This window comes from Zingiber officinale, chromosome 8B (assembly GCF_018446385.1).
Source record: "Zingiber officinale cultivar Zhangliang chromosome 8B, Zo_v1.1, whole genome shotgun sequence".
In the NCBI taxonomy this organism is placed as follows: Eukaryota; Viridiplantae; Streptophyta; class Magnoliopsida; order Zingiberales; family Zingiberaceae; genus Zingiber; species Zingiber officinale.
The window spans coordinates 46,898,611-46,912,956 of NC_056001.1; the positions used below are offsets into that span (position 1 = coordinate 46,898,611).

General features: G+C 35.0%; 1 protein-coding gene across 1 annotated transcript; it reads left to right on the forward strand.

Moving 5' to 3' along the window:
* The first annotated feature begins 306 nt into the window (after positions 1-306).
* On the forward strand, positions 307-6,074 carry LOC122016803 (chloroplast envelope quinone oxidoreductase homolog). Its single transcript, XM_042574203.1, has 4 exons — positions 307-677; positions 1,121-1,262; positions 2,348-2,436; positions 4,956-6,074. The coding sequence occupies exons 1-4, from the start codon at positions 603-605 to the stop codon at positions 5,649-5,651; spliced, it is 1,002 nt and encodes a 333-aa protein (XP_042430137.1). The 5' UTR covers positions 307-602; the 3' UTR covers positions 5,652-6,074.
* Positions 6,075-14,346: the final 8,272 nt, after the last annotated feature.

A 14,346-nucleotide genomic window follows, 5' to 3' on the forward strand; every position in this document is an offset into this window, starting at 1 on the left:
AGCGCGGTGAAGAGTAGTACGAGTCGAGCGGCAGCGGCGAGTACGAGCTTTTGCGGTGCTCTGGTTGGTGGCCGTCGCACTGTCGCAGAGCGCACCTGCGTCGTCTTTCTCAGCACCTACCACCACACCAAGGCCGAAGGCTCTCTCTGAGGCCCCGTCGTCGTCGACGCATCGATCGCTCTGGTGGCCTCGACAGAGTCACCTCCCTCGTCTTCGACGGCCTCCGCTAGATCACTGGCGCAGGAGGAAAATAGATTAGGCAAAGGAGGGAATCCCGGAAAAGGTATAGGCGATGGACCTGAGACAGATACAGGTGGTGCAGCGGTCGGGCAGTTGCCAGTGGGATGGTCGGTCCCGGGAGGCGGCGGCGTCGTCGGTACAGACAGAGAGGAGATTGGAGGGAAAGGTATTTGGCAAAAAAAATTTTGGCACGGGTACTTTTTTGAATAAGTAGACAGTACGGGTGCCTATTGGAAATAAGTAAAAGGGCTTCCTGGGAATTTTGCCAAAACAAGTTCCAGTTGTTCTATAAGCAAGCATCTCCTTCGTAGTTCATTCCAATCTCGCCACTGCTCCTCCCTTCGCTCCTTTCTCAACCTCGAATGGCGGCGGAAAACCCAAGCACCATGAAGGCCGTACAGTACGATACCTACGGGGAAGGTGCCGCCGGCCTCAAGGTAAGCATGCCCGCATTGGATTCTTGTTTAGCTTTTAAAATAGCCCACATTTTGGCGAAGCCAGTGACAGAACGGAAAATACTTCGTCTGCCGGATGGAGGATCCAAGGCCAAAATGATATTCTGACTCTACTATTTACAAATCGATTTCTGACTCTGATTTATTTTGACTGATTGATTAGCGAATCAACTGGATAAAATTTTCAGGTATCGGCAATTCTTGATTTATTTGACTGTTTGGTTGTTCGCATGATTATGAGCAGATAACAGATGGAAGTTATATATACAATGGATATTGTTGTTGTGCTTGGTGCTGTTGAGCATTGATGGACTTATTGTCGAAGTTTATAGGATCCTATCGTGATCTGTCCTTTGCAACACAGTTATTGTATATTTTCTAGCTTTTCGTTCATTTACATTTTTGTGTTAATTCTGCATATTAAGCATGTTGAGGTTCCTATTCCTTCGCCCAAGAAAAATGAGGTTTTGTTGAAGTTGGAGGCAGCTGCTCTAAACCCAATTGACTGGAAAATCCAGAAAGGCATGCTCCGCCCGTTTCTGCCACCCAGATTTCCATTTACCCCAGGTAAGAAATAGTTAGTCTAGTTGTTTGTGAATATGTGTGTATTTTGGTAGGGATCAAAGGGATCAGTAAGGTTAATCAACACCCTGATCTATAGTGTGTTTAATTTGAAATTGAATTCTCTGACACGGGATAATTCCAAGATGACTTTAATAAAGGTAATTTTGGAAAACGTCCTGATTTTTGCACCAATAGATTCAAGTACTAATTGAGAAAAAAGTTGTTTAAGCCAACATCATTTATCCAGCCAACCTGGTTTTATTCCTAGATATGATTTATTGGTGAAGGAAGTGTACGTGTTATGATGTCTTATCTTTCTAAATCCAGGGGCAGTTATTGGAAGGGTATTTGATGCTCTAATCGTGTCCTTTGAAGATGGCATGTTAGAGGAGTTTAGCCTATATATGGTTCAATAAAATGTCAAATTTTCCAATCACTTAGGAATGAACGTCAACCAAGATATAAAGCTTTTAATGTCAGGTCTATTTATGAGGTTTTTGGCTTGCCCTGGTGGTGGCGATAGTCATCATTGATTTTGTTAATAATAGGTGACTAATTTTGTTGTTTCAATTTTGTGATGATAAGTATAATGCTGTAGTTAGGAAAGTTTCTTTAGCAATCGTATCTTCCCTGTCATGATGTCGACATAAATGAATCATTGTATCAGTTATTTTCGAACATCATGTGAAGTTTAAATAGTTTGAGAATTCTCTTGAGACGGCATAAGTAATAATCAACATTTTGCAATGTCATAGTGTCTGGGGTAGTACAGTTGACTGTGGGGAAATTGGACTGTCAAGGACTAAGTGTTAACCTATGCCATGACCTTTGATTTCCTACTATTGCTTGGATTTTTTATTTGTGTAGTTGTTGAGGCTCCCTTAAGGCTGCCCACTTTTCTTGGTGATTCAGTAAGTATGATGCAAAAACGTTCCAAGAATTCCATTATGGATTCTTGTTTTATTTAATAGGATAACAGATTTATTCATCTAATAGTGATTCGTATCAGTTATGTGTAGGTCTGATAGCTGATGGGGTTTTATATTTCAATGCTGCATATATAATTTGACATCTTTTTTGTGAAACAGTTTGCGATGCTGCTGGAGAAGTTGTACAAGTAGGTTCTTGGGTCAATTCCATTAAGAAGGGAGACAAAGTTGTTGGGATAAGCTTTAAAGTAAGTGCTTGATGTTCTTTCTTTGAAGTAGATTTTTATTCGGGCGAAATAAGTGTTACTAAGGCTTATGACTGTTTTAGTAAATCAAAAGAATCCAAATTTTCCAATGTAGTTCTTTTGTATAATAAGAAATCTTGAGTTCTAATTATTTGGATTGGCTATGAATCTTATGCCATTATTGAATTAAATGTCAGGATATGTTGATAGTAATATTCGTATCTTTGAAATTCCCCTTGATTATATCGAATATAGTTTTTTTTGTCTCTCTTCATTGTTCACTCCTTCAACTCTAATCAATTTAGCTTTCTCATTTACATAAACTCTTGGTCATCTTTGGACTTATCCATATCATCTTAATCCTTTTCCCTCATTTAATGAAAACTGTACTCTTACCTCGAGGAATCATTACTGGTATTGATGGATGTAAAATGTAGATATCAATCATATATGATCGGTAGGATAGGTAAAATGGAAATCCTAGAAGAATTTTAAAGAATGAGAATAAAATAATTCTATTTAATTTGTGAGACCTGAAAAAAAAAACTAATGATCTCTGAGAATGATTGGATTTGTGCTTTATTAAATAGCAAGAATGTTTTAAATTCTTGGGTCTGAGAGGAACAAGATAAGGAAACTACCAATTCCTATCCATTCCGCAGAAAAGGTCACACAATTCCTCCTCCGTGCATAGGGGAGTAGGGATAATGTGAGACTCATTCGCTCCTCCAAAAACTTTATCCTCTGTAAAATGATCAAACCAAATCCTTTAATTACTAAACCAAACCAATTTCTCCTTTGGTTGCAAGCATTTATTCGAAAGGAGGCTAAACGACTCTTCCGAATTAACACCCAAATAATGCTCAAAAGACTGCAAACAATCCAATTTAAGCAATTTTAATTTTTTTGGAAAAGAAAAGTTATTTACGTAATGATGGAAAAATCTAGGAAAGCACTCCAATAGTCGTAGACCAACAATAATATTACCCACTCATTCCTTTTATTACATTGATATAACTAAATGTTATATTCATTTTTAAAACCCAGAACCAGTACGCTCAATGATATAGTAATACAAAAAATTCAATTTTGTACAAGTTCTCATCAAAATAACTTCCATTTTTTACTCCAATTTATCTTTTTGGTTGTGGATAATCTGTTTCACATCACAACAAAAAATTTCCATAAGGTGGCTGGGCAGTGGGGGGCCGGATCCTCTGGATCGGAAAATGCGATCCAGAGGATGGATCATTTCATTCATAGGTGGGATCTCATGGACCCCACCTGTTATATAGGTAGGGTCCATGAGATCTCACCTATTAGCAACCCCTGGTCCAAGAGTGGACTAGGGATTGTGGTCCAGAAGATCCCGATTGGGGCAGTGGACAGTATGTGCTTCAAGTTGAAAACATGCAGATAGATTCATTAGAATGAAAGTTCTGTTATGATCTGCCAATACTTCATAAACAATGATATAGAAATTAACCCCATGGAAATAATTATTTCCACAACTATAGTGGAAATAATTAATTTTTGTTGCATACCTGTGGGCACATATTGATGCATGTGGTGATTGATTGAATCTGTGGGACTGCATCCTAAAGTAATGTTCATATTGTACCCATATGTATTTTTTGTGGCAAAACCCATGATAACCCATAAGTTTTAAGGTGGCGATGAAATCAAAGGTAAATATACAACTTACCTGATTGACCAGCCAAAATGGAATCTTCTGTCAAATGACCTTCTTCCAACCCCAATATTACACCGAAAAATTTGTGACTGAAAACAGAAAAGCTACTACTGCTATTGATTACCTACTGAGCTACTGGTCTTGACTACCCCACTAACTGCTCCCTCTACAGACAAAAAAACACTGACAAAGAATGAAAACAAATGTTAGAAGAAAATAGAAATTGCAGTATCTTAACTGACTCCATTGGCAGCAAGGCGTAATCAGAATAAGATACTCCTCTCACTACCTCCAACATACCCTTGTACCTTATATCAACTAGCTGAATAAATCTATAAACACCTTCCAATGAGAATGTGCCTTCACTCTCTTGATGTCCAACTCACTATCAATTGACATTTCTGAATGCATATCTGGTCCACCTGCTTACCCTCAAATAAACATTTGTTTCTTTCAATCCAAATTATCCATATTGACACAGAATGATCATCCTCCTGCTCCCCTTACATTTCTGCATAGTATTCCCTATCAAAGATGATCATTCAACAAAATGTTCCAGGCACACTTCTTCTCCCATTCCCAATTCTACTGATAATGATCAAGGTCGCAATACATTGTTATTGTTGCAAAAGTACACATCCAAATTGTTTAATTCTGAAATGCTCTCTTGTTTCTAGCTCTGTATAATAGACAAAAATATTCATATCTTCTTAAGCTTCTTTGCTAGACCAAACTTCATATTTCGTTTTGGGTTTGACATCACTTTTTCCTCTCCAATCTGTCATGCATGTTGTATTCCTTCTATTAACTTTGATTTTTCTTATTACAGAATGGCGGTGGGCTTGCCGAGTTTGCTGTAATAACAATGGGTGCAATGGCCATTATTCCGTCTGAGGTTTCACCATCCGAAGCTGTAGGCCTACCAATGGCAGGCCTGACTGCTCTCCAGGCACTCCAGGCACTGAAGGCTATTGGGGTTAAATTTGATACTCCCAACAAGTCATCCAATATTTTGATAACAGCCGCCTCTGGTGGTGTGGGGCACTATGCTGTCCAGCTTGCCAAGTATTCAGGACTCCATGTTACAGCAACATGCGGTGCACGCAATATAGAACTGGTAAAGAGTCTAGGAGCAGATGAGGTTGTGGACTACAAGACTCCAGAGGGTGCGAAACTGAAGAGCCCATCAGACAAGAAGTACGATGGAGTCATCCACTGCGCCACCAATATTCCCTGGTCCACTTTTGAGCCCAACTTGAGCAGCAGTGGCAAGGTCATTGATGTAACTCCCGATTATACAAGGATAGCTACTTCCATTCTGAAGACGATCACAAATACAAAGAACAAGCTAATACCACTGTATATGGTACCAAAGTCCAGCGACCTGCAATTCTTACTCAATTTGGTAAAGGAAGGTAAGCTCAAGACAGTCATCGATTCCGCATATCCATTAAGCAAAGCAGAAGAGGCCTGGGCCAAGAGCATCAGTGGTCATGGTACAGGGAAGATCATTATCCAAATATGAGCCAGTTATCAGTTACCATTCTGTCTCACTATACATGTAACTAGGCATGCTATCTTTGCTCTGGTCGCTTACTACAACGTCCTCTCTTCAAATCCATGGTGAGTAAACTGTTGAATTTTCTGTTCTTTGTATATGGTCATGCATTAATACTTCGAGTGATGTTAATTCAGGCTATCTGGTGTATAGGACACTCATTTCATTCTTCCTCTTAATAAAACTACAAATGTATGCTCTGGCTGATCTAGCTGTGCCAAAGTAACCAATACTTCTTTCAACACATCAAAGTTAAGTTGCTTAGTATACAGCTTCCTGCTAAATTCCTTTAGCCTTTAGAATTTAAAAGAACGAGTCGACATGCCCGACCCAATTGTTGCATTACACCCATTGAATCTTTGCATCCCGGTCATTGATTAGGGGCCTCATGTCTAGAACAGCTCAAACTTTTTTCAGGCTTTGCACTAGTCCTTCCTTGGTGCACTATGAAATAAAATCTAGGTATGAACCTGAACTGGCCAAAATGATTCAACCTTTTCCTAAATTCTCTAAACGCCTCAAAAACCACCTTTAGATCTTTGACCTTCTCCTCTCTATTTTTACTCTGACTACCATATCATCAATTTACCTAGTTCTTCATCTTGTTTTGTATTTTGCTATTTGTTTTTACTGGGCACTAATTATAGTTGTAGATGACCAAACAATCACAAGTATTAGGTTATTCATCGCTCCTCTAGCTTCACCTATTGATCTAACCAGTGCTATCAGGGCAAGACCACTCCTCGGGGACTAACCACTAGATCCAAGAAATTATGATGCAAGAGGGCTATAGTATGTATGATGCATTCGTCTTTCTTTGACGACATAATTTTACGGATTAAAAAGATAGGATGAAATATTATGCTATGCATGATAATGATAATTGGTTTATTGTAATAGAATGTTTGGAGGTGTCCGTGAATTGATTTGGTTTGCAAATTAAGTCTAAGAACTGGATCACTAAAATGAAGAAGGCAAAGTGAGTCCATTCAATGACACTAATTGTGGATTATCTTTGGAATAATAGAGGAAGTCGGTCGTTCAAAAGTGTAATGAGATAAATTTATGTTCAAAGTGTAATGAGATAAATTTATGTTCACTAGTTTTTGAGGCGTAGCTGACGGTTGTGAGAGCGTAGCGGTGACTGCGTGTGAAGGACGACACAATGCAATGATAATTGAACTTTATTTTTTAAATTTAAACTTTAATTCATTGATTTATTAATATGATAATTTAAATAGTCTATTAAAATAATTGAATCAAGGATAATATAGAATATTAAATTAGATTATAGTATTACTTTAACCTTCATTATGATTACTTAATAATCATTATACGTGATAATTTAAATGAAACGTAGAGTTTCACTATAAAATACACGACTTTTTGCATTGCAAAACACAATTTATTTAGCAATCAATTGTAGTATTTTGCAATAAAAAATAATAATAAAATTCACGAAATATTTAAGGAGGTTTTCAATAGTTTAACTGTGGTAGGAGAACAATATTTCGTTTGCTTTGAATATTTTTCTTGGGCAATACTTTGTCATCTATCGTAGCTAGCTATATAAAAAATATCTTGAGATTGATTTATTATTAAATTATATAAATTATTTTATGCATTTGAATTTCATGAATAAATTAGCTTGACATCAAAAAGAAAGGTTTTATTTTAATTGTAAAAAAGAGACATCAAAAAGGAAGGACAAGGCAGTCTCCTCATCCGAATCAAGGAGCAAATTCGAAAGTAGTTTCACAAGCAAGATGATTCATTTTGTGAAGAAAATAATGAAAAGGAGTTTCACAAAAAACACATCAATAATACCTATCTAATCAGTTTTAAGATATTAAAAATATATTTAAATTAATACGAATATATGAATTTTCAGCCTTTAACATTAACAATTTTGACTAGACGTGGCCAAAGGGGTGGGCATGTATTTGGGCTTTAGCCCGGGGCGATGGCCATTTTAATTTTATTTTTTATATACAACTAAACCACTTTATCAATTCTAAATTTTCAAATTAAATTACCTTAATTTTATTATTTTTTTGTTAAAAAATATTAGTCGGAATAAATTATAATTCTTGACTCTGTCATTAAACATGATAAAATTGGAAGGAAATTGAAAAAAGAAACAGATATAATCAGTAAGCAGTTTCAGATGTAGTTGGGTTTCAGCCCAATAATTGGATGTTTGAGATCACAAAGGTTTGAAGCACGTTAGCTTTCGGTGCAATAGTGTAATGGTTAAGTCCTCTAACCCATAATTAATGAATTTAAGGTTTAATCTTATCTACGGTGTATTATATATAAGAGAAGACCTAAGAATATTGATCATCGGGATGAATCTTCATTAGTGCTTCTCGATTTATTCTGATGATCGATGAACAATTTTCATGAAACTAAACCAATCACCTCCAAAATTAATTAGCTCAAAGTTAGATTCATTGATGCTCCCTCTTAAGCTCCTTTTTGAATTATGCTTAGCAGGTCCACCAGCAATCAGATTTTCAAATAAAGTAGATCGACTGTAACCAACTTCTGGTCACTACTGAAACATGAGCCCTACACATTTTCTTTTTCTTTTTAACTATATTGCAATTCAGCCTTTTGAATACCTAATACATATTTTCCATTTTAATTAGTTTTCAGGGGACCAACTACATTTCCACAAATCAGTGTCCTCCACATTAGTGGATGCTGAACGTGGCTGAAAAAGTTAGCCCAACAAACCTGCCAAGCATCCTTTTAATGTTGCAGGAAGGAAGAAGACAGAATAGCAGGCGACTTTGCACCTCAGGCACAGAGCCGCAGCGAGGCTCGCGACGCTGTTCAGAAAGAACTGACTGACTGGGTTGAATGGTCCCCGTACATTATTCCACTACTAGTTATGAGATGGACACTGCTCCATGCTGCACTGGACCGTGCGAGATTTGATGAGGACTGCAATTAATTAATCTCCCAAGCAGCTGCCTATTCCAAAAATTAAAAAGAGTGTTCTCAAGATAAGACAGAAAAGTTTAACCTTTTGACAATCATTGATGGTCAAAAAAAAAAAAAGAGTTGTTTTTATTATTATTTTTTATCAAAGATCTTGTCCCTTCAATTCAATTTAATTTTTTTTATTTTCACGGATATTTAGTTGACTAGAAGACAATTTCACTATAATAAATCAAAGAGTCAATTGCTCTCAAGGAAAAAGAAATTATCTCACCTCCTAATCATTTAATAGTCAGTTATAAATTAAAATCATGATTTATTTTTATCACATAACTTGAAAACGGACTATGAGGATCATTTATCCTATTGGATAGGGGGAGCGAAGGTTCATTAATGGAAGGAGAAGAGAAAGAAAGGGAAAGAAAAGTAAAATATTTATATTCTCCTTTTTTTTGGAGAGAGAAAATGTTTATTAACGTAACATATGTTACTGTGTTAGGGAGGATAATAAAAGTTAAATATATAAAATTATCAAATTACCCTCACCTTGTAAAATATCATTTAAACTATAGAAGTCATTTTACAATTTTAAAAATCATTCAGCATTATTAAACCTGTGGCAATTTAAAATCTGTTGTATTGACGCACTAGTTTTTGTTGCTTCTAACTAGTAGTAACTTTGTCAGACTGCAAAAGTGGCAGATTTGGACAATCAAATTTAAATTTTAATAACAGGTCGACATTATATTCATTTTTTTATATTTGAATTGCTTGCATTTGTGTCATCTCTAATTGATTAACAACAAATAAATCATCCAAAAAACACAAAGTACATAGCATCCAAAAAATACAAAAGGCACAAAGTATAGATAAATCATCCAAAATCAAATAACAAGTCTTACATTGCATAATGATAATCCAACAAACATTCAAAATTTTCCAAGTACGTAGCATCCAAATGCATAATACATAGCATCCAAATATAATTATCCAAATTTATATCTCACATAACAAGCAAAAAAACTAATGTCTTAGATTTTCTCCATCCAACATTTGAAGTAACAAGTCTTTGCGATGTTCAAAACGACATCCAAGTAAAACTCTCAACATCTTCGAGCATTGAACAAGAAACAAATAGCATGTAGAAGTTATATATTGCTCGACGCCTAATTGATTCAACAAACTCCACACTAGGAAGTTCATTTGATTTAATCATTTCATGTATTGAACTCATAATGGCTTGAGCCACATGGTCAATTGCATTGCTTATTTTCTCATCATCAAGTTTACCTTTCTTGGTACTCTTATTCTTTGATGATGATCCAACAAAAGAGTCAGCTTGAAATTTAGATGGTTGAGTTGGAATTTGGGCATCCTTATTAACTGCATCTGAATTGTCCAAATGGATTTCCTGTTGAAAAATCATAAATTCAACTTCATGGTTTCAAAATTATATTCACTAATATTATTCTCTACTTCTATGTTAGCTCTTCTTTTTCACATTTCTGATGCAATTTCGGTATTGTCCTGTAGCCCTATCTTTTCCATATAATTGAACTAACTTCTCAAAATTTTGAATAGGCTTGGTCTTCCATTCTACAGTTGCTGGTTTTATCTACAAGTTACAATATAATTACATTAAACATTCATTTATAGATAGTATCACAAAAGAAAAATCAAATATAGTTATCGAATGCATATTATGAAACACACCTCAATTAGTTGTTGCCAAACTTCAGGTTCAACAATGAATAATTCTGTGATGGGATCCCACCCAAAACCACTCATACTGTTCTTGAATATATCGTAACATGAAAACTGACATCTTTTAATATGTTTCATGCGATTTTGAATCCTAACCTTATCAATAAGTCTGTCGAAAAATTTTGCTTTCAATTCACTCACAATATTTTCAAATGCATGTGTAGTAAAGGTTTCACCAACCCTATTGCCTATATTATGCTTATTCAAATATGCATCAATAAGAGCATCATCTATTACTTTAGTCCAGACACACTGACTATTCGCCTTGCTTGCACTAGCATTTTGCAAGTCCTTTTTTCACATCCTTAAAAATAAAAATATATTAATAATCAAACACACAATCACACAAATAGTCATATGATATAAAATTCAAGTAACATAATAAATTAAAATGTCAACATTCATAGTCATCCAATTACAAGAGAATTTGTCCAAAATAAGTAAATAAATAAATAAACATAAATATCACATATTATAATTTAACCACATAGTTGTAGCTATGGAATCCCTAAGCAATTCTCCCATTCTTGCATTGCCACTGTCATCTCTATTAATATGATTTTCCTCCAACCTCAACAAGCAAACCATCATCTAGATAAGCATTAATCAAGTAATTGTGTAAATACAACAACAGAGAATAATTTGTTTTTGTGTTTCAATTCCATAATGTGGCTCCATTGAACTTCTTATAATAGCAAATCTTTTCTTAACGACTCTGAAAGCTCTTTCAATTGCATTGCACAAAGAAGAATGCCGAAGATTAAATAACTCTCGAGCATTTCGTGATGAATTACAGCTATATTCTTTCAAATGATAACGTTCTCCTCGATATGGTGTAATAAAACAACTTTTTAACATGAATCCAACATCAACAAGATAGTATTTTCCTAACAAAAAAAATCATGTATTATTAAATTGTAAAGGTAAGGAAAGTCTAATCACAATATATGTCATTTAATTTGCCTTCTAGAATTTTAAGGCAATCTTGTCTGGTTAATGTATTTTTTATTATTCTTGAGTAGGATGTTATCCCTTCCCACTCGACTAAGACATAAGTGAATTTCAAATCAAATGTGCCTGCTACTAAAATATTTTGAGTTGGAAAATCCTTTTGATCATGAAACTTTGGGACATCAATGGGAGAAACTTTAACATAAATATGTCTTTCATCTATTGCTCCAACACAATCCTGATATACCATATCTAAATTATTAATAATTTTGAAAATATAGATATGAAGTTATACTAGTCAAAAATAATAAAAATATTTTTACCTTAAAAAATAGGTAAAATCGATTGCTATTGAAGATTTCTAAAGGAACTTGTAACCCATGCAGTTGATTGAGAAATTTATCTTCTAATGTCATTATAACTCTTAAAATATTTTGGAAATGACGACTCACTGTTTCTCCCGATCGATATAAAAAGAAGCCAAGTGCACGATTTGTAACATTATGACCTAGCAAATAGAGTGATTTTGCTACTTGTTCTTTCACAGTGATTCTCGTTGTAGGTCGTAAACCACCTTCTTTGACTAAAAGATTACACAATTTCACAAATGCAGAAGGACTTATTCTAATAATATTACAACATTGATCATTAATTCATTTGGTACACGTTCTCCTTCTAACTGTACAACACGAGGAATTTAACTATTTTGCTTATGCCTATTTTATGCATACCAAGCTACAACTAAACAAACAACCTATGTTGATGCAACTTAATGAAATCATTGTGTTTACCTTTTTCATCACCCATCTATAATCAAATAAATGAAAATAAATAAATTATAAGCAGGTAATATATATGCTTTAAACTATGACAACTTTAGTCTTACCTCAAAAACACATCAATATAAGCACACATACAAAATAGATAGAATAAGCACACATGCTACCTTTGCTTGACTGTTGGATCAATAGTTTCATAACTCAGTTTAATATTTGAAATTAAAGAAAAAGAATTTGTCTTTACTGATGTGGTATTAAGTTTAGTGCACAAAGATTCATTAACCACTCATGCCTGAGCCAAGATAAAAACTTGAAGATCTATCTTGAAGGGAAGATGACATCTTAAGATTTATGGAAAAACAAATCCAACAGGTTTAAGGCTATGTCTCAGGCTTTACTACAATTTCCTTGGGAGTCGACATGATGACCTCATTCTTGGTTGTGTTGCTATTAGATAAATCAGATATTTTTTAGAACATACTGTGTTTTATTAATGTGGGGCTCTCATTGTTCCTTATTTCAAATTTTGTTACCCGTTTTGATGTTTATTACTACCTCCTATTACCCCCCCCCCCCCCCCTTTTGTTATATTTGTATGTTAAGATCCCTCTTTAAACTGTATTGTATGCCACATATATGTATCTTCTTCGTATTTGATTAAGATTTTAGAGGTAGGTTCGCTTCCTCAAAAAGATTCAAATTACTTTTAAATTTATAATGTGTTTTTGACGTTCCTCTTTGCTAAAGTTAAGCATGACTATTATACCTTCATAAATGTGAATCTTTTAAAATTTGACTTTTTGGATTACGTTTGATACGTCAACATCAAAATTTATAAACTTTTTCATGTTAAGTTTTTGTATGTATAATTTGTAAGCAAAGTACATGACTATATGACATGATAACAATGTGAACTTATATCATCGAGCATTGACCATCAGTGAAAAAGTAGAAGAAGCATAAAAGAAAAAAGTGTTACATAGTAGAGAATAGAAGTAGTAGAAGAAGAAGAAAATATTAGGGTTACCTGTCTTTGGAGAGATATGCCACAAGGGTCGGCACCGACACCGATGCCATGGAGTGCGAGAAGTTGTGTGTCTCCTAGTCAGGCGGTGGAATGAGGAAGATGAAGCAACGCTGTAACAAGAGGAATAAAAGAAATCTAAAATAACACTTGGGAATTAATATTATGAACAGAGATAAAATTGGAATAAAAATTTTCTTAATTCCCCTTACCCTTCCTTACACCCAAATTTGGGGTGTAAGCAAATCTTCTATTTCATAGGTAAGGAAGGTTAAAACTTACCCTTCCTTATCTTTCCTTTCTTTAGCTCACCCCTTAAGGTTAAAAAAATTTCTCCCCTTTATTTCCCCTGCCCTCACCTTCCCTTACCTACTCCCAAACAAATGGTCAAGGTGAATGTAATCATCACCTTTTACTATAATTTATATTTTATATAATTTATCCCTCACGGGGTACTCAGTTGGCTAGAAAGTGACAGACTTATTACAATGGGATAAGAGATCAATTCTTGGCAAATACATATTATTATAAAAAAACTCATCCCACCTCCTAGCCACTTGGTAGTCGGGTATAAGCTAACCTTGTGATTTACCTTACTTCACATAATTTGGAGATACACTATGAGGGGCGTTTGGGGTGAGCATAATAACCTTTTACTATAATTTATATTTTACGTAATTTGTCTCCCACGGGATGTCAGTTAGCTAGAGAGTGACAAATAATGAGGCAATAGATCAATTTCCAGTAAGCTTATGCTCATGGAAAAAAAATTCGTCTCATCTCCTAGTCACTTGGCGGTCGGCTATAAGCATTACCTCCCTTCACATAATTTGGGGGCGGACTATGAGGGGCATCTGGGATGAGTGTAATCACTTTTTCCTACCATTTACATTTTACTCATATTTGTCTTTAATCCCTCCTTATGTGTTGTTATTGTTGAACGAACCTTCATGATTTACCTCTCTTCTAGACAATGGGTGGTCACCCTGGAGGGGCCGCCGAGGTAACGGTTTCATCTTTGCTGCCAATTTGTATTTTACTTTTTTACTGCCACAGATTGGTACAATTAGTACCTATATGGATGTTTGTTCTAATATGTTTTGAGATCAATTTTCAACAGACGTAAAATTCATTGGGTATCTAACCTCCTCCATCACTATAAAAAAATAGTATTTTGGGACAAATTCTAGGATGAATT